General features: G+C 35.3%; 1 protein-coding gene across 3 annotated transcripts in view; it reads right to left on the bottom strand.

The window, feature by feature from the left end:
* G2E3 (G2/M-phase specific E3 ubiquitin protein ligase) overlaps positions 1-25,710 on the bottom strand; it is a 67,302-nt gene that overhangs the window by 19,675 nt on the left and 21,917 nt on the right. For 2 of the 3 annotated variants that reach the window (XM_060096358.1, XM_060096360.1), the window contains exons 3-12: positions 23,979-24,076; positions 21,188-21,289; positions 18,425-18,549; positions 17,224-17,389; positions 13,087-13,193; positions 12,286-12,402; positions 6,267-6,391; positions 6,031-6,160; positions 4,792-5,099; positions 2,782-2,963 (exon numbers count right to left, since the gene is read on the bottom strand). In XM_060096358.1, the coding sequence (XP_059952341.1) occupies positions 2,782-2,963; positions 4,792-5,099; positions 6,031-6,160; positions 6,267-6,391; positions 12,286-12,402; positions 13,087-13,193; positions 17,224-17,389; positions 18,425-18,549; positions 21,188-21,289; positions 23,979-24,076 (1,460 nt within the window). The remainder of the gene's footprint in view (positions 1-2,781; positions 2,964-4,791; positions 5,100-6,030; positions 6,161-6,266; positions 6,392-12,285; positions 12,403-13,086; positions 13,194-17,223; positions 17,390-18,424; positions 18,550-21,187; positions 21,290-23,978; positions 24,077-25,710) is intronic. The other variant, XM_060096359.1, reaches the window with a different exon arrangement.

A 25,710-nucleotide genomic window follows, 5' to 3' on the forward strand; every position in this document is an offset into this window, starting at 1 on the left:
ATGTGACTAAGAGCTGTCCAATGGGACATGAGTGAAAATGTGTCAAATTTCCCTGCACTCTACTTCCACTTTCTCCCTGTACAGCAAGCTTCAGCTATGAAGACAATATCCTAAATGATTACACAACAAGAGGAAGGAATCCAATTCTCTGGGTGACTTGGTGTATCACAATTGTACCTCTAAAACAGGAGCCATTTCTGTAAAGGCCAGATAGCATTTTACGCTTTGTGGGCCATACGGTGCTTGTCACAACTACTAAACTCCACCACTGTAGTGTAAAAGCAGTCACAGACACATAACAAATGGGTGTGTTTGTGTTCCAATAAAACTTTAAGAAGGCAGCAGGCAAGACTTGGCCTATGGCTATAGTTTGCCAACCCCTACTCTAAAATCTAGATTTTAGAAAAAAATAAATATCTGCCTTTTTTGAGCCATTGTCTTTTGGGTCTCTTTGTTACAGAAGCTTAGCCTATGCTTTAACTTACTATACCCCAAGCATTATCTTGGAAAATATATCCTTCCTCTTATTCTGTTCTATTTTTATAATATATTTTACTACATGACAGTATATTATATATTTATTTATCTTGTCGTTCCTCTAATATGTAAATTCCAAGAAGGCAGGGGCTTTGTTTAGTTCACTACTTTATCTTCAGTAATAAAACAGTGTGGGATACAGGGACTTCCCTGGTGGCGCAGTAGTTAAGATTCCACGTTCCCAGTGCAGTGGGCCCGGGTTCGATCCCTGGTCAGGGAACTAGATCCCACATGTGTGTTGCAACTAAGAGTTCGCATGCAACAACTAAGGAGCCCACTGGCTGCAACTAAGGAGCCCACCTGTCACAACTAAGACCTGGCAGAACCAAATAAATAATAAAAACAAACAAAAAACCGTATGGGGTACATAGCACCTTGTAGATATGTCTGTTGACTAAATCAGTGAAGGAACACTGGCTAGGAGTACAAAAACTGGAGTTAGTAAAGCCATGAGGAGAGCTCCAAGTGCCCTAATGAAGAGCTTGAACTCTATTCAATAGGCAATGAGAATCCATTAGGATTCCTGAGGAAGGAAGCAATGTGGTCAAACCTGTACTTGTGAAAGAATCATCTTGAAGAAGATGATTAGAATAATATCTTAATTGTTTAAACTTAGATATAACCTGAGTTTGGTACAGTAAGCATACTAGAAATAAGAAGGAAAGGCCACTGTTAGAGACAGATGACTTGACACAAACTGATAAATGGAGCATGGAAGAATGAAAACAACCCTGTCTCCAGAATAACTTGGAAATAAGAAATCTCTTTAAAAGAAAAGGAAAATCAGGCCGAAAACCAAATTCTGGGAAAAAAAAATTAGTTCTGTCCTAAACATGCTGTGCTCAATTTGGTAGGAAGACCCAGATCTTATCTGGATATAAACATCTAGGGGCTCAAAAATACAGGTCTGGAAATCATCAGATAGGTTATAGATGAGGAGGCTCTTTCCAAATAGTATAGAAGGAGGACTGTTAAGACAACACTGAAAATTACCTAAGTTTTAGGGGTAAGAAGAAGAAGCATTAAAAAAGACAGTAGTAGTCAAAAGTAGGAGGGAGTAGATATTAAAGAAAACAATAGAGATGAATTCAAATACAGTGGTGATTGCAGAAGTCAGAGGAGATGAGGAATTAGAAAAGAAAGGCCTTTGCATGTGGAGATTTAGATCCCTGCATATCAGCAATGAACTAGCTAACTCAGAAAGGTAGTGGTGGGAACAGAAGTCTGACTGTAAGTTAAATGAGTAGGAAAGAGGAAATGGAGACAATGAAGTTAAAGTACATTTTCTCTGGTAAAGAGGAGAAAAGAAAAAATAAATTGAAGGGTTAAAGGGTCAGTTTAAAATATCATTTTAGAATGAGGAGTCTTGGGCAAAATACACAGAATTATTAAAACAACACATTTCCAGGCTTCTTACTTTCTGGTTTAGAAACTTGAGGCTTAACAAGATTAACCCAACATGCCCAAGGTCACGTAGCTTATATCAGTTATTTCAAACTAAAATCTGACTTCTGAGCATTTGTTTTTAACCATTAAACTATACTGCCTATTAACTGAGACAATAGAGTAGGCTTAAGTATGGGACAAGTTAAGGGAAGAAAAGTTGAATTGGATTTCATTGTCTCAACTGTTTCATTACTTTCTAAATCAGTAACACATGGGCAATGTTACTTATGAAAAGTAAACTGAGTTTGTACAGATAACATGTGTAGTATAGGGCTTAATAAATGGTAACTATTTTGAGGGGAGGAACACTGAGTCTCCCCAACTGTTTCCACAGAGAAGAAATTCAGCCTGGTCTTTCTCTCCACCCATCACTCATATCTCCCTGTAGGAGGAAGGATAAATTTTCTGCTAGTAACCATCCTTTCTTCAGCTCCACCTGACGACAGGAAAGTGCACTTTCATCTGCTCTTGAGCATGCAACAAGGAACCTGCCTTATGTTGTCCCTGGCAGGGCAGATAAATCCATCTAGTTCTGAGGAGTGTTAGCAAGCCATTCTGACCACAGATCTAAGTCACGTTATCCAACTGGTTTTATCAGCATTAAACATGGCACTTTGATCTCTAGCTGCCTGCCCTTTACATCTGTCTCTTAAATGGTTGTTAACTTTGTTGGTAAACAAAAATAGTGACACCCCTTAACTACTCCACAAAGAGTATTATTCTATTGCGGATCCATCATTTATATTCAAATACACCTAGAACATAGTCTACATCTGAACAGACAGGTACATTTCTTACCCTGATTATAATCTGTGCCACATCAAAGTCTGAGACATCGTCTAAAATTGGTTGGGTACTTTCTGGTCCATAAACAAGGCAGTTAAATAAGGTTTTAGAAAAGAAACCAGGTGAAGGACCACCATGAACCAAAGAAATGGCAAGCATTTTGCCAGCTTCATAGTAAAGATTCTCTTTCAGAGCTGTAAATACAGATAAAATATATCAAATACACTTCTTTTATTATTATATAACCATCATATGTAATTGATACATATATAATAAATTAAAAATTAAAAAATCCAAGCTTTAGACAAATGTAAAATAACCTAATTCATAGAAGGTATAATAATGTATAAAATATAAATTTCAACTAAAATATACAATTTTACAAATCTTTCCCCCTGAATTCAAAGTAACAATCTATTGTAGAAAAATATGTAAATACAGAAAATCTTTTTATAAAATCACCTATAATCCTACCACCATAACCAGTGTACACACTTTGGTGTATTTATAATATGTCTCATGTGCATATAAATATATATATAAATAGCTTGACTTCTGTCTTTTTCCACTTACTGTATTGTAAATTTTAAAAATATTACTTGAAATTATTCAAATATACAGTTAATGAATGCATTCAAACTAATTTACAGATGTGCTGCAATGTAAACCACCCCCTTATTACTGGCTAGCCCAGTTTCAACTACATGAGACACAATGTTACACTCAACATCTATTTACACATTCTTGTTTATATATCTTTATTAGGATAGATTCCTACATACGGTATTAGCGGTTCAAAGGATATGAACAATTTTAAAGTTGTTGACATACAAAATGGTACAAATTAACTCAACACTATATGCTATCTTACCATATCATCACAATATTTTTCATTGTGTCATTGAAAATGTTTTAGTTACTTTGATAAGTCAAAAAGATATCATGTAAATTTTCCTTTATTTTTTCTAAAAATTAAAAGTAATTTATTAATAAGTAACATTAACAATACCTGAAATAACAATAAAATCTCCTCAACAATAACCTTATATACTACATATTAGTAGTCACATCTTACAGATGAAGAAACTGAGATCCAGAGGGGCTATGCAGTTAATGTAGGGAAATAAAGCTACTGAAGTAGATGTGTACAAACTGAACTCAGATTTTGTGACTTAAGTTCCATGTACTCTCTCCACTGTACCAAAACTGCCATGAGTTAACATACTGATGACTTGGAGCGTTTTTTTTTTTTTTTAAAGGGAGTGTAGAATTAAACTGTTTGTACTATACATAGTACTAATGATCCTTGGTAGTTTCTCAATTATTTCAATGATACTTCAGGCAATGGTGAGGAAGTTTTAAAGGAAACATAGAAGGAAGTCAAATGGGATGATATGTCTTCTCACTCTCTCTCAAATTCCTATTACAGCAAAAGCAGTTATAAAAGCTCCTAAAAAAAGAATGCTAGAATTAACCAATGTTTTGAGATGCCTGTTTTAATCACATTAATTCCTTACCAGAAGTAAAGACAGAAAAGTATCATATACATAATTCTGTTAAATAAAAAAAAAACTCTTGAAAGCAAAAGTATGCTAAAAATCTGTTATATATGAACCAAAAAATTATGTTATAAAAATCCTAGGTTGTAAAGACACATGCCAACTGCAAATTTCAAATATATGAACAAGAAGAGCTCAAAAACTCATTCATCCCATTTGGCCACTCTATTCAAATGAATTAAAATTAAAATAAAGTACATTTTTAAGAAGTTGTACTTAATTATAGAATCACTTTAAGGAGGATATTGCTATAAAGAAATTAAGGATATTCTAAAATAAAAAATGTTTCACTACAAAATTTATTTTAAAAAACATCACTTCCCCCCTTTTCTGTGATTCTATCATTATTTTAGTAACAAAGTGATTATACATTTTGACAGGTATTGAGTATCAATTCTAACCTGCTATCTCTTTCTTAACACATGGTATATTCAGTATGTACAATAATAATGAAAATAGTTACCTTGAGAATTGAGAGACAAGTTCTTTGACAAGGACCCTTCAAACAATGGTGAGTTCTCAAGTTGCTGCATTAAGAGACTTAGGAATTCTTGCTTTGATCCAGGCTGCTCTTTTCCAAAATGGTCATTTTCATTAATATATGCTATTTCAATTGTATATGAAGGATTAAAGTTTTGATTTCTGAATCCATCTAAAGCACTATTCCAGAAATTGGCTTTGTTGATAAATAATCTTTTAGTTTTTTTTTTAATTTGGAATCCTAGCTCTATTATTAGAGTCGAAATATCTCTTCTAAATTTGCTGCCTTGCCTATAAAACATGAATTTAAACATAGAGGTAAGTACTCTAAAGTACTTTACGTGTCATAGCAGTTACACAGCCAAATAAAAAAAGAATAGAAAGTTCTTCCCCAACTCCCACCCAAAAGCAAACAATGGCCGCCAGTGGAACCAAAAAGTTATTTGATAACCTTAGTTCTAAATTCTTGATTCCCTCTACTCAATCTTCTACCAAATTAAAATCACCAAATGTTATACAATTCACTGGATTTAGGTATAAGAGTCAAAAGCTCAAACTCTTACCTCCCTGGACATACTTGCTTAACTGCATTTTTTTTTTTTTTTTCTAACATCTTTATTGGAGTATAATTGCTTTACAATGGTGTGTTAGTTTCTGCTTTTAACTGCATCTTATTTCATGTTCACTAGATCCTTTAAAGATAGAGCAAATGTAATCTCTGCTCACTGTATGAGAGAACTATATTTTTAAGAGATTACATATTTTAAGCAGAATTCACACTCCTTTAAATAGTACTTTTCAGTTTACACTATTAATTGTCAAAGTGTGGCCCCAGACCAGCAACAGCAGCAGCTGCCGCGCCTGCAAACTTGTTAGAAATGCAGCTTCTTAAGCCCCGCAGCAGATAAACAGAATCAGAACCTCTGAGCATGAGGCCAGGCAACCAGTGTCCTAACAAGACCTCCAGACAATTATCTGGACTAACTCAATTGTTCCCTGCCTCAGTTTCTCCATCTGTAATTGGAATTAATGTACTCAAAATAATCCTGTTAGAGGCAATGTCCAAGGATCATCTTTCTACATCAAATTAGGGACTGCAGTTTGAAAAATACCCTTCCAAACTACTCTGAGAACAGCTAATACTCTAAATGTATATAGCTACTTCCCACTATAATTTTCTCAAAACAGAGTTTTATATTTTTCTCCAATTCAAAATACACACCTCAGCAGGTCTTCACGCTGGGCTCCAGGAGACTGTCTGGGTAATTTAGGTGAAGATTCCTCCAACAAACAATCAGTTATTCCCACATTAGTGTTGGGTAATGTGTGTTTTTTGGCTTTTTGGAAATCGCCTACAGATTTAAAACCCAATGTTAGTATAATAGGAATATAGGTAGAAACTTTTTAATAATATGCATTTAAATAAAAATGTCTTTATTCAAGATCACAAAATATTACCTGAATTGCAAAGAATACCTCTACATTCCAAACATTCCCAATTTTGCTCCCATGACTGTAGTGAGGAACAGGCTAGATGTGTTCCGCGAGAACCACAACACTGACAGCGCTTTATTTCCCATTTGCTGAGGACATAAAGAGAAGATTATTTCCATGTGGTATTAATTTAGTCTAATTCCGACCATCAGCACCATTGCACACCTCACTGTCCACCTCACACACACAACCAACCCTTTTACCCAAGGAAGGAAAATAAATTAACTGCTTTGATACTGCATTACTTTTTCCTAGTTTTTTCCCCCCATTTCACTTATGTTTGTAACTTCCTTCTTTAAATATTCTCTATCTTAAAATACTAAACTAAATATCAGCATGTACATGCACATATACCTATACCCAAAGTATGTCTGATATGGAAGAAGCATTCAGTAAATACATTATCTTACCTAAAATACTATCTTTCCCATTCAAGGTGAGGAATTATTTCCTATAATAAGCTTGCTCAGACACCCCAAGTACTGTGCAGCTCAACAGGATCCAGACTTACTACCTGACCCGCATTCATATTCTCTCTCATCTTTTCCCCTCAATCCCCCACTCCCAATGTTTCCCCACTGTGTTGTGTGACATGTGCCAGTCAGCATTCACATTTTCTGTATGGGTGTGGGTTATAGCGTGCAGCCTCCTCTTTGTTTGGTTATGAATACATCCGTCTGTACAGAAATGGATATACTCCCTGAGTGTGTGGATATGTGGGTGATAAGAGACTTAGCTGCGTAACTTCACCTCTGGTAGGTGTGGGCGAATCTCCCTCTGTGTGGACATGGGTGTGTAGGGGTATGTCCTCTCTGTGTCCCCCTCTCTTCCCCAGATAGTTCTGCCAACTGATGATGAAGAGAAAGAAAGATGACAGCTAACGAGTGCTTATATACCAGGCCCAGTTCTCACCCTTTACATGTAAAGTTTCAGAAGGTTGGAAAAATTCCAGAAGGTTGGGAAAACCAGTTACCTCCGTTTTGAAGAAGGGGAAACCAAAGCATAGAGGGGTAAATTGCTTGCCCAAACAAGTTCACACTGTTAGTAAGTCTCAGAGTGAGGCTTCCAATCCAGTTTACCTGGCTTCAGACCCATGCTCCTAACCACTCCACCATGCTGCCTTTCAGCAAATTACCTTCCTATCACTAGGATGAGAAGGAGTGAGACTGCAAAGAAAGCATTCAGATAGCAGGACTCTGTGTCCTAGGAGAAAAGGCAAAGTAGCTGCCAGAAAGAAAAGGGAATTTGGTAGCAAATGATTAGGTGACCAGAGGTATACAAGAAATATGTATATTAGTTAATCAAAATAGCCTAAAATGAATTTAGAAAATATCATCATTAATGAATATATTGCTTCTTGGAACTCTGAAGTGCTTTATTGTCTACAAAGCACGTTTATATATATTAATCTCATCTCTATCTCAGCACAACCCTTGAGCAGGGTATTATTAGTGTTTACAGATGAATAATCAGGGTCACCAGATCAAGTAACTTAGGCAAGAATACACATTACTTGACATCTTCAATGAGAACTCCACCCTTAATGAATCTTTAGTCTAACGGCAAAGACAAATTTAAATAATGTCAACTCTATTGTAACAAGCACAATGAAGGGAAAATCCAGCCCAGAACACGGAATCGGGAATACTAAGAACTTCTTAGGGGAAACTTTCCAAAGCCTGCAAGACTTCAGCTGAGTCTTCCAAAATAAGTAGTAGCTCACCTAGCCAAATCACTTTCCATAAGAGATAAGGCTCCCAATATTCTGCTCTGCACTTTAAGTTGCAGTTTGTCATATTAATTAAGACTATATAACAGGGATAAAAATTTATCAAAATTTCCTATAAAAATTTCAACAAAATTAGATTTGTTACCTTTTATCCTGCATCTTAAAAAATAAAGATACTCTTGATTTCTAATACCCCACACAGTATAGTGTACAGACAAGGCAAAAAACGATTGTTAACATTATAGCCAATGTCTACGGATACTACAAAAGTGTAATCAATAAATTTCAAATGTCAAATAAATTTCAAATGTCGAATCCTTTTTATAGTGATTCAAAACAAACACTGATAGATTAATCTAGTTTCTTAACTTCTAGAACAGTGTCATCCAATAGAAATATAATGTAAATCATATATGTAATTTAAACTTTCCTAGTAACCAGATTTTAAAAGGTAAAAGAAACAGGTGAAATAAATTTGAGTATTTCCAAAATATAGTCATTTTGTTTGGCAGGTAATCAATTTAAAAAATTATTAACAAGATATTTTAAGGTCTTTTTTTCTTACTGTTATGGGCTGAATTCTGTCACGCCCAGAATTCATATGTTGAACACCTAACACCCAGTACCTCACAATGTGACTGTAGTTGGAGAAAGGGCCTTTAAAGCGATAATTAAGATAAAATGAGGCCATATGCGTGGGTCCTAATCCAATATGACTGGTATCCTAATAAGAAAAAAAAATTAAGGCACAGACAGAAGGACACAGCTAGAAGGGAGCCATGTGCAAGCCAAGGAAAGAGGCTTCAAAAGAAATCAAACCTGCCAATGCCTTTATCTTGGACATCTAGCGTCTAGGATTCTGAGATGAAAAATTTCTGTTGTTTAAACCACCCGGTTTGTGGTATTTTGTTATGGCAGTCCTAGTAAACTAAGACACATATAAGTCTTCGGTGTGTATTTTACACTTACGACACCTCTCAATTTGGAATAGCCACATTTCAAGTGCTCAATAGCCACCTGTGGTTACTGGCTACCACAGTAGAGCTCTAGAAAACAGAGCCTCATGAAAACACACCACAAAAGTTACAATTATGCCTACTGCAATAATTTCTCTGTAAACAGATGTAAATATACCTCATCTCAAGTTACAATTTCAAACATCCTAAGAGCAAAAGTACATTTCACTAACTAGAACACCTACTTTCTCAAGATGAAGGTTTAAAAAAGGACACTAGTAGAAATACAAAAGATCATGAGAGATTACTACAAGCAAATCTATGCTAATAAAACGGACAACCTGGAAAAATGGACAAATTCTTAGAAATGCACAACCTGCCAAGACTGACTCAGGAAGAAATATGAACAGACCAATTACAAGCACTGAAATTGAAACTGTGATTAAAAATCTTCCAACAAACAAAAGCCCAGGACCAGACGGCTTCACATGTGAATTCTATCAAACATTTAGAGACGAGCTAACACCTATCCTTCTCAAACTCTTCCAAAATATAGCAGAGGGAGGAACACTCCCAAACTCATTCTACGAGGCCACCATCAGCCTGATACGGAAACCAGACAAAGATGTCCCAAAGAAAGAAAACTACAGGCCAATATCACTGATGAACATAGATGCAAAAATCCTCAACAAAATACTAGCAAACAGAATCCAACAGCACATTAAAAGGATCATACACCATGATCAAGTGGGGTTTATTCCAAGAATGCAAGCATTCTTCAATATACACACATCAATCAATATGATACACCATATTAACAAATTGAAGGAGAAAAACCATATGGTCATCTCAATAGATGCAGAGAAAGCTTTTGACAAAATTCAACACCCATTTATGATAAAAAAAAAAACCCTGCAGAAAGTAGGCATAGAGGGAACTTTCCTCAACATAATAAAGGCCATATATGACAAACCCACAGCCAACATTGTCCTCAATGGTGAAAAACTGAAACCACTTCCACTAAGATCAGGAACAAGACAAGGTTGCCCACTATCACCAGTATTATTCAACATAGTTTTGGAAGTTTTAGCCAGAGCAATCAGAGAACAAAAGGAAATAAAAGGAATCCAAATCGGAAAAGAAGAAGTAAAGCTGTCACTGTTTGCAGATGACATGATACTATACATAGAGAATCCTAAAGATGCTACCAGAAAACTACTAGAGCTAATCAATGAATTCGGTAAAGTAGCAGGATACAAAATTAATGCACAGAAATCTCTGGCATTCCTGTACACTAATGATGAAAAATCTGAAAGGGAAATCAAGAAAACACTCCCATTTACCACTGCAACAAAAAGAATAAAATATCTAGGAATAAACCTACCTAAGGAGACAAAAGACCTGTATGCAGAAAATTATAAGACACTGATGAAAGAAATTAAAGATGATACAAATAGATGGAGAGATATACCATGTTCCTGGATTGGAAGAATCAATTTTGTGAAAATGACTCTACTACCCAAAGCAATCTACAGATTCAATGCAATCCCTATCAAACTACCACTGGCATTTTTCACAGAACTAGAACAAAAAATTTCAAAATTTGTTTGGAAAAACAAAAGACCCCGAATAGCCAAAGCAATCTTGAGAACGAAAAACGGAGCTGGAGGAATCAGGCTCCCTGACTTCAGACTATACTACAAAGCTACAGTAATCAAGACAGTGTGGTACTGGCACAAAAACAGAAAGATAGATCAATGGAACAGGATAGAAAGCCCAGAGATAAACCCACGCACATATGGTCAACTTATCTTTGATAAAGGAGGCAGGAATGTACCGTGGAGAAAGGACAGCCTCTTCAATAAGTGGTGCTGGGAAAACTGGACAGAGACATGTAAAAGTATGAGATTAGATCATTCCCTAACACCATACACAAAAATAAGCTCAAAATGGATTAAAGACCTAAATGTAAGGCCAGGCACCATCAAACTCTTAGAGGAAAACATAGGCAGAACACTCTATGACATAAATCACAGCAAGATCCTTTTGGACCCACCTCCTAGAGAAATGGAAATAAAAACAAAGATAAACAAATGGGACCTAATGAAACTTCAAAGCTTTTGCACAGCAAAGGAAACCATAAACAAGACCAAAAGACAACCCTCAGAATGGGAGAAAATATTTGCAAATGAAGCAACTGACAAAGGATTAATCTCCAAAATTTACAAGCAGCTCATTCAGCTCAATAGCAAAAAAACAAACAACCCAATCCAAAAATGGGCAGAAGACTTAAATAGGCATTTCTCCAAAGAAGATATACAGACTGCCAACAAACACATGAGAGAATGCTCAACATCATTAATCATTAGAGAAATGCAAATCAAAACTACCATGAGATATCATCTCACACCAGTCAGAATGGCCATCATCAAAAAATCTAGAAACAATAAATGCTGGAGAGGGTGTGGAGAAAAGGGAACACTCTTGCACTGCTGGTGGGAATGTGAATTGGTACAGCCACTATGGAGAACAGTATGGAGCTTCCTTAAAAAACTAAAAATAGAACTACCATATGACCCAGCAATCCCACTACTAGGCATATACCCTGAGAAAACCACAATTCAAAAAGAGACATGTACCAAAATGTTCATTGCAGCTCTATTCACAATAGCCCGGAGATGGAAACAACCTAAATGTCCATCATTGGATGAATGGATAAAGAAGATGTGGCACATATATACAATGGAATATTACTCAGCCATAAAAAGAAACGAAACTGAGCTATTTGTAATGAGGTTGATAGACCTAGAGTCTGTCATACAGAGTGAAGTAAGTCAGAAAGAGAAAGACAAATACCGTATGCTAACACATATATATGGAATCTAAGAAGAAAAAAATGTCATGAAGAACCTAGGGGTAAGACGGGAATAAAGACACAGACCTACTAGAGAATGGACTTGAGGAAATGGGGAGGTGGAAGGGTAAGCTGTGACAAAGTGAGAGAGTGGCATGGACATATACACACTACCAAACATAAAGCAGACAGCTAGTGGGAAGAAGCTGCATAGCACAGAGAGATCATCAGCTCGGTGGTTTCTGACCACCTAGAGCGGTTGGATAGGGAGGGTGGGAGGGAGGGAGACGCAAGAGGGAAGAGATATGGGAACATATGTATATGTATAACTGATTCACTTTGTTATAAAGCAGAAACTAACACACCATTGTAAAGCAATTATACTCCAATAAAGATGTTAAAAAAAAAAAAGGACACTAAGCACAACCGAACTTCCCCATATACCTGTCAGGCACATTATAGTCTCGCCCTTCTTTGCAACGACATCTTCGGACATCACAATGCTCATAGTGCTGCAGAAGCTCTTGGTAAGCATTTTCCTCTAATTCCCAAGATGCATCTCTGTAAATGAAGCAAGATATAAAATATACTTTGGCTTAAAATGTTACACAAAAAGACTGATAATGAATGTAAAAATAAAAACTCTTCACAAACTTAGGAACAAGGATGAAATTTGTTCTTTTTACAATTAATCATTCACTTCAACATATAAATCCCTTTGTGTCATTTTATCCTACAGTTAATTAGTCTCACAGTGAATTTCAAATGCTAAATGAAAAATTAAGTAGAAATTTTCTGAAACTTACATTTTTCCTAATATTTCACTCCTAATTTTTTGAATTTCAAGTTTAGTACCATATTTCTGGATGCCTCACCTTTAAGTATTAAGAAAATTCTTCTTATACATTTTAAACCACATCTTGATTCTCTCAAATAATTTATATATACCATTTTGAAGCCTATTATACTTGTGTATCAATCAATCAATCAATATTGTACACAAGTGAGGTGTACAATTATTAAGAGACTATAAACAACTAATGAGACATTTAAGTCACAGTACCTGGTTCTCAAGAACTAGCAATCTGGGGAGGAGGAGGAAAGGTGGCAGGGACGGTTTTATATTTCCCTATTTGAAATGGCTGCTTGTCCATGAGTAATTAATCAGACATCAATGATTATTTCCATTGTTATTAAATCCTATATTTAAAACCTCTTTTCATCAAAAGGCTAAATGCTACTCACTTTTCAGGAATATGAATTCCCATTCTCAACATCTCTTTCTGAAATATATCACTATTATTGCATATTGTGCACCTAAAGAAAAACACTCCTGCATTTATTGCTTGAACCTATAGTGGAAAATAGAAAATATATGATTAATAATTTAACAGGTTATCAGGTTATGAATTATATAGCTAATAGAACATGTGTGCTACTTTTCACATATATATTATGGAAACTTATTTTTTATGTTTGTGGTTCATAAACTTTGACAAACTAAGTTACCCCACTGCTAAAATTTGGGGATATTTCTCCCAATGGGAAAAAAAAATTAAGCTAATGAATTGACTTTTCTTTACATCTATCACCCATATGTGTTTCTCAACCCTTTGTATCTAATGTCATTTCTGTTCCCAAATATTGTGTTGTCCATCACTCTCTGTGAATAAAACAGTAAACATCATCAGTTACTTCATCTAGGAAGGATGTTTAAATAAATGTTACATATAAAGCATCATTGGTTCTGTTTTTAACTCAATCTCTGTAAGTTTTCTTCCTAAGGGGGAGAAGCATAAAACCTATTCTCACTGCTTCAGCAAATAAAAATACAGAAGCAGGAGAAAGAGAGAGAAAGAGTAGCCAATCACCACTTTAAAAAGCTAGTAGCACACACTCATTTAATAAATATTTAATCCCTACTATATAGGCACCAAACACTATGCTAGTACCAAAAATAGAAACATAAAATGACTTAGATCCTATTTCAAGGAATTCTTGTGAGTAGGCATATACTATAAAAGTATTATTATTTTTTATACATTTATTTATTTATTTATGGCTGCATTGGGTCTTTGCTGCTTCATGTGGGCTTTCTCTAGTTGCAGCGAGTGGGGGCTACTCTTTGTTGCGGTGCACGGGCTTCTCATTGTGGTGGCTTCTCTTGTTGCGGAGCATGGGCTCTAGGCGTGCAGGCTCGAGTAGTTGTGGCCCACGGGCTTAGTTGTTCTGCGGCATGCGGAATCTTCCCGGACCAGGTCTCGAACCCGTGTCCCCTGCATTGGCAGGTGGATTCTTAACCACTGCGCCACCAGGGAAGTCCTAAAAGTATTTTTTAAAAAGTATCTATGGAAGAGAGGGCTTCCCTGGTGCTGCAGTGGTTAAGAATCCACCTGCCAATGCAGGGGACACGGGTTCGAGACCTGGTCCGGGAAGATTACGCATGCCGCAGAACAACTAAGCCCGTGGGCCACAACTACTCGAGCCTGCGCTCTAGAGCCCATGAGTCACAACTCCTGAGCCCGTGTGCCACAACTACTGAAGCCTGCGTGCCTAGAGCCCGTGCTCTGCATCAAGAGAAGCCACCGCAATGAGAAGCCCACGCACTGCAACGAAGAGTAGCCCCTGCTCACTGCAACCAGAGAAAGCCGGCGCGCAGCAACGAAGACCCAACACAGCCAAAAATAAATAAATAAATTTATTTAAAAATAACTAAACAAATAAATAAAAAGTATATACAGAAGAGAAAGGAAGAAGTACTGAAGTTTATGTAAGAGCCTGACAAAAATGTCACAGGGATGGTACGGTCAAAGTTAAGTTTGAAAGATGTAGGGGTTTGCCAGGAAAATAGGACAAAAGACAATACAAGGAGAGGGAATAGCATATATCAAGTCTCAGTGGCAAAAGAGTACATGTGATTGGGGAAATAATAATAATATACTTAGAAATTACATGCTGATCATACTGAACTAAGTAATTAAAATAGACAGGTAAATCAAAGTCAGTAGTGTGAAGAATTGACAGAGAATAAGGCATGCAGGAGTTAGTGGCCTCTGACAAAAGTCTAGTTAAAAAAAAAAAATGTCTGAAGTGAAATCACAAAGGGTTTAAGGTAGAGGGTAGCAACAAAAAAGGATACACCAAAAATATTAAGCAGACCTGACAGACTTGGAGAATGATTTGTGGATGGTGAAGAAAGAAGTGGACAAAGAGGAATCCAGGTTCAAACAACTAGCAGGTAGCACTCACACAACATGTGAGAGGGAAGCAACAAGTTAATGAAATCTCTGCTGAACCTAAAGGATCTTTGAATAATTGTACACAGATACCAAGATCTTACTAAGTATAGGATACGATACAAGGAAGTGTCTAGCATGGAGAAAAGAAAAACAGCATAGGACATATGAAGGATACCAACAAGACCACAGCAATGATGTGAGAAATCCAAACTGAACCAGAATAGTGACAATTCTCTGCATACGGAGTGAAAAGTCAATTTCTTTGATATTAATCTACAGTGTCTCCTCACAAAATCCCAATGTATCTATATTGGTCACAGATGAAATCTGCTTAACCACATACAATTCTCATCCTACTGCATAGGTTTGTTCTTCCTTCAACTCTTTTATATTAATGGAGTTCAGAGATAAAAAAAAATTTATTTGGGTATTATTATAGCTACCTAAACAGGGTAGACTCCATTTACTATTTCAGTTAAGACTTATATCAGAGTGGAAAAGCCACTGGAGTTCCTTTAAGGAACATGACTCAAGAATGAGCTCTGTCCTGGTGTGCTCTAACCAAGTAATAATTGCTTGCTTGTTAATATTTATATCACAGACAGGTGTCCATGGGGCCATGACCTTATATCTGCATAAAGTAGACCTACATTTTTGTTAGTAGTACTATTTCTAGTTTTCAATGACAGAATTAGAAACTTGGTATTTTCGGAGTTCACAAAAAGTCCTATGAATACTAGGTCAAATTTGAGAACCTCTCTCTGTTTCATTATTAATGCATAATGAGGTTTGTCCTGAAAAATAACATACTATTATTACAAAGTTAACAAGATGATACATTTGGCAGCAATTACATTCAATTCATTCAAATACAAACCCTGAATTAAGACAAATTACCTTTTAAAGATTCTCACATAATGTGAACTTCCTCAATAGGTAAAGATAGCATTTCATGATGTTTATGAACTGCACTCTCTAGATCCCTTTACAAACACTTAACTTTGTAAGAATGAACAGGATTTCTAATATTTACCCAACAAAATAGGCTCCATCCTGCCACTTTTAACTGATAACTAATAATAACTAACCAATACTAAGAATAAGAGTTCAAGGCTCATACCAAAAAAAAAGAAAGTAATCAAGCTTTACTACTTTGACTACTGTTAGTACTTTTAAGATTTGGTGAAATAGAAGAGGATTTACATCTCCTAACTTAAAAAAAAGAACTCTTGCAGTTAATTTGTAATCAATAATAACATTTCATTTTACTAAACAATAATAAAAGCCAAGCTTTAAAAAACAGTATAAACTTAAGTGAACCCTTGGTCACTTGGCATTCTATCAACTATAATTGTCTATCAATTGGCACTTTCACACATTTATACTATATATTGGACATTATTAATAACTGGGATCTTTTTAAAATTTTAAATTATCTTCTGAATTGAAGAAACTAAATTGTTTAATGTGTGTTTTATGATATTTACTTGAAAACTTGCCATCAGGTTTGACATACAAGGTGGCTCTCAAAGAACTAATATTAATATCAATTCATTAGACAGTAATCAGTTTACTGTCAAAAAGTTATGATAAAGTGTTTACTACAGCTAAAAAAATAGACCTCTTAACATTAAATTAACTTACAGTTAATTATTTCACATATCTTGGTTTTCTAAGCTTAAATATATAAATGAACTTGGGAATTAAAATCTGTGTATTATTCATTGTGAAATACAAACAAAATCCTTGGGTAAAAACAACAAAATTTTAAAAGTGTAAATATACATTAAAAGGTAGTTATCTAAAGTATTTATTAAAACATTAATTACGGGAAGATCCCACATGCCGTGGAGCACCTGGGCCTGTGAGCCATGGCCGCTGAGCCTGCGCGTCCGGAGGCTGTGCTCCGCAATGGGAGAGGCCACAACAGTGAGAGGCCCGCATACCGCAAAAAAAAAAAAAACAAAAAAAAAAACTGTACACTTCAATAGGTTGAAGTTTATATGTAAAATTTGATTCAATAAAGCTGTTTTAAAAAGTTACAAGTAGTAAGAGCTAAAATACACATCAATTTTTTCTAAGTTAAAATTCAAATCAGCAAGCAACAAATTTTATACCAGAAAAAGCTGACACAACATCTTACCTGTAAACAGTCTCTATGGAACCAAGCATTCTTACAACAAGGACTTCGTAATATGCTGTAAGTTGGAATAGGCTCAATAAATTCCAGGCAAATGGTGCATGGTAAGGAGTCTCTATAATTATTAGATGTAATTATCTGAACAGGTCGATGGTTCCAACAAAATGACCTAAAAACGTATATTATTTTAAAACATCTAATAAAATTTTACAGCACAACTAGACTAGCTTTACAATTCATATTTATAAGAGAAAATTCATCCACCTCTCTCGTAATTAACCTACAACAGACTGGAACAACGGCACTATAAATCAGTCTCATAATCTATAACTAAGGAGAGCTGAATTTTCAAAATGTGAACCTTTTGCTGGTGAGATTTACTTCACAGAATTTCAGTAACTAATATTATGTTGAGAATCCTATGTAATATTGTTAGCAACAGAGTATACACACCATTGTACTCAACCTTGCACAAAATCAAAGGAAGGAACTTAAACTTAAAAATAATATATTAATAATATAACAAATAAAATGCAAACAATAACTTATTCTTAACCCACTAAATGTGTTTCCATTTGTATTTTCGAAACTGCAATTCTCATAGATAACAATCTATTAAATAGGTCAAGAGCACAAAGACTAAAAGAAATAGAACACTCATGATACCAAATACCAAAATTCATAAAATCTTGATGTTTAGAGCTAAAGTCAAGAAGCAAATATTTTTAGGGGGATCCCAGGGCATAATATTTATTTTTTGGACTCCATCAAATTTACATGCCTTCACTTTACTCAGTGAGAAACACATATGTCCCTGTGAAAGAAAAGTAAACTATTAAATCTAAAGAATGACATAAAATCTAGAATTATTTAAGATAGAAATTTTCACTGAATATGAGTATATTAACAGTTCCACATTATATTCTAGAGCTGAAAGCTAGAGGTGAATATTAATCATTAAGTCCATTACAGATATTGCAATTCTCCAGACTTTGCAAATAGAAATGATCATAAAGGAAGGAGAGAGAAATTATATATATATATATATGTACACACACCCACACACACATATCTAAAGCATACATATAACCTCAATGCAGCTTTGAAAAGAAATTTGACAAAGGAATTATATAATTGGGAGATCCATATCCATTTTCCATTTTCTTTTACATTTTCTTTCATATTCAACAGTTAATTAACTCACGCAAAATTGCCAGTGAACTGGAAAACACATTCTCTCTGAAGTCCGCATGGGAAATGATAACTTCGTTTACATCGGGGTGCGACACATCCAATTGAAGCACCGGTTTTCTTGCAAATACAGCACTTCTAAAAGAAAGTATAAAAATAGGAGTTATAACATGTACAAAACTTGAGTACTATAGATAAGACCGAGGTATAAATGAATATTCTTTGTGGAGAGTCTGAAAATTATTTTCATCATACAACAGCTGTGAAGATAGTATATTAAAGAAATTTCCTGAAAAAAACTGTTCTACCCAGAAACAATCTAAAGGGACTAAAGATTCACTCCCATAACAATTTCTGGTAAAGGAAACACCTCTAACTTGAGAAGCTTCGTTTCCTTCCTATCTGCTAAAATATTTTAAACTGAAGGGTTTGTAAACATAATGGTTATACATGAAAGTGTCATTCAAATTTCAATAGAAAACACATAGTTAGGAAATATTTATTAAGGACGACAGCGAAACAATACTAAAAACCAGTCTGTAAATACTGGCTAGGATCACTCTATCCTAACCAACTGAAAAAGTGTTAGATACCCACAGTAGGTTAAGCAGTGATTCCCTCAAAAGATATGTTCAAGTCCTAATTCCTGGTACCTTTGAATGTGACCTTATTTGGAAACAAGGTCTTTGTAGATACTTGATTTACAAGTATCTACAAAGCTATCTTTAGCTTACAAGTATCTTGAAAGCTAAAGATTTCAAGATGAGTTCATCTTGGATTTAGAGTGGTCCCTCAATCAAAAGGCTGGTGTCCTTATAAGTAAAAGGAGAGGGAGATTTAAGAGACACACACAGGGGGAGGCCACATGAAGATGGCAGCAGAGAGTGGAGTTATGCTGCCACAAGCCAAGGAATGCCAAAGGTTGCCAAGCAGGCATCAGAAGTTTGAAGAGAAGCATGGAACAGATTATCCCTCAGAGCTTCCAGAAAGAATCAATCCCTTTAACAGCTTGATCTGGAACTTTCAGTCTCCAGAATTGTGAGAGAATAAATTTCTGTTTCAAGCAACCCAGTTTGTGGTAATCTATTACAGCAGCCCTAGCAAACAAATACAATACCACTGCCACTAACTTAAATATAACGGTGGTATATAAATAGAAAGACCATTAGATGAATCAATCATTAGTAATATACAGAACAGTACTTAAAATATCTTGGAACCCTTGAGATGACAATTATAATGGCCACTGATGGAGAGATTATACTGCTGACCCGTCAAACAACACCAGGTTGTATACTTTGCCAACCTGAGGCTCTCCCTGTAAACTGACGTATGGAATTCTACTGTAAGGTCACAAATAGAGACACCTCTTCAGTATCAAGATACTCTCAAAGGTTCACAATATACTCAGAGAGGTTACAGATGTCTTAAGAAAACATTTCCAAACTGCAAGGGGACCTTTATAGGTCATGTATCATGACAAGTTCACTATCACCAGAAGATTGAGAAATAGTGATACTAATACTCCCACATGGCCCTTAGATAAATGCCACTGTTAACCTTTTTCCCAAGGTTTTCCCTTGTGCCTTAGAACCTCTATTTTACCATTAACTCCTCTGCATCTTCAACATCTTTAAAAATAATTGCTTCCACTTCTTTGTCTCAACTAAAATAAAGGTCTCTGCATGCTTCCCTTATAGAATCTCTTGAATGAAGCTGCTTATTTTTCCAGCCTCCTTAATTTCCAGACTTGGCAAGGAGTGGGAGTGGGATATGGATAGAGGCAGGAAGGAGGACAAGCAGAACATTATTTTAGTTCTGTGTGGCAGACTGTAGGCCACTACTCTATCAGACTTAAAAAGATATGGTCCTTTGAACCTAATGACATCTACTCTCTGCCATCTAATAATTTCTTGGTCAGTTCTCCACCTCCAGACTTTGGCACCTTTCTCTGTATTTTAATTCTTGCTGTCATTCTAAATGACTTCTGCACTGATAGGACAACCTTTCTTTGACTTCCTCAACTAAAATGTGTCAATGTACTTCATCACCACTCCAGGGTAATGAAGAATCCTCTCATCACCCATAACTGCTCCACCATGGAAATCATCAATTCCATTATCACATTCTCTGAACAGAAACCCCTGTACTTCCAATCTTCTCATTCTCTTAACTCTCATTGTTGCTACTCAGGCCACATGGAGACCTACAGTCTGTTCATTGCACATAATATAGTAAGCTATCACACAGAAGATTCACAAATTATAACTGAATGAATAAGGAGTTAAGGTTTAGAATATCTATCTTGGAGAACAGAAGGCATGGAACATAAAAACACCATGTCACAGAAGAGCCACAAGAGATGTGGAGATCATAAATTATTAGTCTGTATAGTTGTGTAATTTCCATGTCAATCTTTCATTCCAATCCAACAAATGAGGTATAAAAATGAAAAGTGAATAGTTGGGTTGCCTCAGGATTGAAGGTCTGAAGAACAGCTGAGTGGAAGTATGGTCATAATTCTGATGGTAAGAGTGGATGAAATGATGGGTAGGTCGGAAGAAGATAAGGAAGTGAAATCAGTATCATCACATATCTTATCCAGGGTTGGTTTAGCAAAATGTTCTTCTAAAATTTACTGTATTTGACAAAAATAAGCATTGGAACATAAAAACAATATCTTACAGATTTCTAGTAGAGAAAGTGATAGAATAGACTTCCTTAGTATTGACAATATTTATGGTATTAGGTGTAATGAGTAAAATAATTTACTTACCAGTTTCGAAGCCCTAGTCACTTCTTTCCTGATATCTTCTACTAGAAAACCATAAACTCCTTCTTCTTCTTTACCCCTCTGCCAAATTCCACTTGACATCAACTATGAATATATTCTCAATTAGAAAATAAACTCTAAGAAACTAGTTTGGAATAAAAAATATATACCTATAATATTCTAATAAAAAATGGGCATAAAACAACTCAAATTTTAAGTATCTCTTACCTATAATAGTTATTTTTCATGGTCAAAGTAAGAGGCTACTCACATTCTTTGATTTGGAAGACACTGTATATTAACAGTTCATGTAAACAAACTGGTTTCTAAAAAGTATTACAGAAAATAACAGAAAAAGAAAGGAAGAAAAACAACAAAAAACACTTACAATCAAGCTTTAGGGGAAAAAAAAAGTGGCAAATACTTAAAGGCGTGTATGTAATAATAATGAATACTATGGAGATAATTATCAGTGATATTTCAGGTTAACTTTAAATCTCGCTGGATTCTGAATCATAAAAGGCATATTTATAGGGAACCTACTGAATTGTAGTTAATGCAAATGAATTTTGAAAAATCTGTTTTAACTTCAAGTTAAATATGTTAAAGGAACATGAATCAAGAAAAAGCATGAGACTGTGAATAAGAAATCCTGACTTTGCAAACCAGGCTCTGTGTCCAACTCTCTGAAAGCCTAGGCAAGTAATTTCATGTTTCTGACATTAAACACAAAAATAAAAACAATAGACTAGGTTGTTTCCAAGTCTCTTTCAGCTCTAACATTCCATTACCATTTATAACATTACTATACTTTTGTGTTCACAATGAAATAGAATCTTCTAAGTGTTGAGCCTAGGGTCAGTATGTTTCAGGATTACTATACTCATTAATAAAATAAGAAAGAATATAAGGGAAATTTTCATATGAACAACTTAAGCATATTAAATAACTCCAACATACTTCAGATTTGTGATCAGAGTTTTATTTTAATCAGTATAATATATCCTAAAAGAAAAATCCAAAAGTGATATGTTACTTAAGAATTATGAAAAAATAACCCACTAATAAAATAGTTCTCTTAACTCTACTACATAAAAAGTAAAATACACTCTTTAGAAAAATGAAAAGGTTTTCTTTTGTGATGCAAACTATAAGGATCTAACTTACAAATACGTTTGGAATGTCAACTTCATGGTCCCTTAAATCTTGGTACAAAGTAGGTAGGTTTCTAGACCAGTCTACAAATTTTAGACAATCACCAAGAATTTATGTTAGATGATTTCTCAAGGAAGCATCTAAAGAGTTTTAACATGGATGCTGTGGCGCGTATAAAAATATGTCCACAAATTTGTTGATACTCCTTTCTTAAAGTGGTGGGAACTAATTCCTTCCCCTTAAGTGTGGGCTAGAATTAACGACTCACCTCTAACAGAATAAAGCAAAAGTAACAGTGGTATGCGACTGTAAAAACTAGGTCATGTGGTTCCATCTTGGTGTATATCTATCCCTCTGTCTCTCTCTTTTATCACTTCCTCTGGGAGAAGGCAGAAGTCATGCTGTGAGCAGCCCTATAGCCCAGGAAGTAAGGAACTGAGACCTTCTGCCAACAGTTAGGAGGAACTGAGGCCAAAAGCCACGTGAGTGAGCCACTGGAGATGGACACTCCAGCCCAGTCAAGCTTTCAGATGACTGAACCATGGCTGACATCTCAATTGCATCCTCATGAGAGACCCTGAGCCAGAACCACCCAGCTCACGCAATACCAGATTCCTGTCCTTCAGAAACCATTTGAGAACAGAAATAGTCACAGATGTAGAAAACAAACTTATGGTTACCAAGGGGGAATTAGGGGGGAGGGAGGCATAAATTGGGAGATTGGGATTGACACATACACACTACTATATATAAAATAGATAATAAGAACCTACCACATAGCACAGAGAACTCTACTCAATACTCTGTAACGACTTATATGGGAAAAGAATCTAAAAAAGAGTGAATATATGTATATGTATAACTGATTCACTTTGCTGTATAGCAGAAACTAACACAACATTGTAAATCAACTATACTCCAATAAAAATTTAAAAAAAGAAACCATTTGAAATAATAAATGTTGCTTAAGCTGCTAAATTTCAGGATAATGAGTTAAGCAGCAATAATAACTAATACAAGTGCCAAGAAATGCTACATGTGCTCATGCAACCTTAGCATGCTAAGGCAGTGATGGTGCCACTAATATCTTAAGGCAGATTCAGTGAGATGAGAAGTTGGTGGAGGGAATGCGGAACAAATGAGAGACTAATTATCAATATGACATCATTTTTTCTTTCTTCTGAGTGACACATAAATTAACCTATTTCCTTTTACACAAATATTTATTACCTTTAGTCAGAACTTTTCTTTCCAGTTTCTCTGTGAAATAAAATACTTTTCTTTTACTTCTTAAGCCTTCAAACAAGTATTTTCTGAGATTTATCACTAGCAACAATGAAAACAAAGTACTAAAATGAACAACTCCCTTAGAGACCTAACCATTTTCTCCTTTTTTCCACTGAGGCCCTAAAGAGTTAGACAAAAATAAGCAGGTAATGATGACAGGTATTTCTACGTACCAAGTAATTTCAGAATCTTAGAATTTGATAAATGAAAAATCTTATTTTTACATATAAGCAAAAGGAGATCCAGAAAAGTTAAATGACTTATCCATTTCTCAGAAACCAGCCATCAGGATCGAATTCTCTTCTTTAGAAGAATATCAGATTGCTAGGATTTAATTAAAAATTATACTCACCAAACAATAGTAATGTACAGTGAGATTCCATTTCTCATTAGTTTTCTTTTCTCCATATTTAATAGGACAGTCATCATTTTTTCGACAGAAAACACAAGCTAACAGTGAAAAAAGTAATAGATATAAAAAAATTTTAAACAAAAACAAAAAAAAAACCTATGGAATTGGTGCTTCTCTCAATTGATGTGTTCAATTCTTTTTGAGAGAGCAAATCACTTTATACTGTTATCAGTAAATTAAAACTTCCAATACATACTTCTAAAACAATAATGTGACTTTACATTTTTTTCATTAATCTTTAATGATGAATCCCAGTGTGTTGTTAAAATGGCAACTCATTGAAAACAACCGATTAGGAAACTCTGAAACTCCATCTCTCTAAAGCAATAAAACCTGCCAAATGCTGGTTGTGCATTTGGTTATGCTGCCAAAACCATCAGAATCAACTTTTCAGAAAATCTGAAATCTGATTTAAAAACTTAAAATAATCAGAAGAATGCTTCATAAAGAAACAAGCTGCCAAAATTTGATGAGAGATTTGTGGCATTTTAACTTACCTGCCAACCATCCCCCACTCTCCAGCTGGGCAATGGCCTTAGGCCCATGTTCAATGTGTATTGTTCCTTAGGCCCATGTTCCTAGTGTGGATTGTCTAAGAGGAGGTAATATGGACCTTGTCAAAGAAATGTGATTGTGTGTTCTGACCTGTATGGTGGCTCCCCAAGGGACTGGCTCAGATGCCTGCCCTTGTTTCACCTGCCTCAGAAATTTCTCAGGGCTGGAGTCTGACTGCTAAAAACATTTAAGACAAGTACACTAGAGGCAGCAGCTTGAAGCAAAGGATAACAGACAGGGTAAGCAGGTCACAGACCAAAAAGGTTAGGAAAGAAGACTCTGGAAAAGGAAGATACATGGGAAAATAAGGGCTTTGAAAAGCTCCCAAATATACCAGGGAATCTAGAAGGACACCACATGCCCAGGACTGGACGCATGCTCAGAAATGACCCTAGAAACTCCAAGCTTTCACCTCTGGCTGATCTTTAGGCTTGTAGACTCATATAGCAAGCCTATATGAAAAAGGAAAGATCCCAAATCAATGACTTTATTTTAACCTTAAAGAACCAGAAAAAGAACAAACTAAACCCAAAACTAGCAGAAGAAAGGAAATAATAGAGATTAGAACAGAGATAAATGACACAGAGAACAGGAAAACAATAGAATAAATATAAACAAAGTTGGTTCTTTGAAAAGGTCAACAAAACTGGCAAACCTTCAGCTAGACAAAGAAAGAAGACTCAAAACTTATAACAAAGCTACAGAAATCAAAAGTGTGGTAATGACATACAGCAAGACATATAGATCAATGGAAGAGAATCCAGAATGACCATACATCTATGGTCAATTAATTTTGAACAAGTATTCCAAGATCATTCCATGGGGAAAGAATAGTCTCTTTAACAAATGGGGCTGGGACAATTGGATAGCCACATGCAAGATAATAAATTAAATCCCTATCTCATACCTTATACAAAAATTAATTCAAAATAGATCAAAGACTTAAACATAAGAGCCGAAACTATAAAACTCTTTCTTAGAAGAAAATGCAGGGGTAAATCTTCAAAACCCTGGTTTGGGAATGGTTTTTCAGATATCACATGACACCAAAAGCAAAAGTAATAATAGAGAAATTGGACTTCATCAAAGTTTAAAATCTTTGTGCATCAAAGAACAC

The sequence above is a fragment of the Mesoplodon densirostris genome, chromosome 4, assembly GCF_025265405.1.
Source record: "Mesoplodon densirostris isolate mMesDen1 chromosome 4, mMesDen1 primary haplotype, whole genome shotgun sequence".
Lineage (NCBI taxonomy): Eukaryota > Metazoa > Chordata > Mammalia > Artiodactyla > Ziphiidae > Mesoplodon > Mesoplodon densirostris.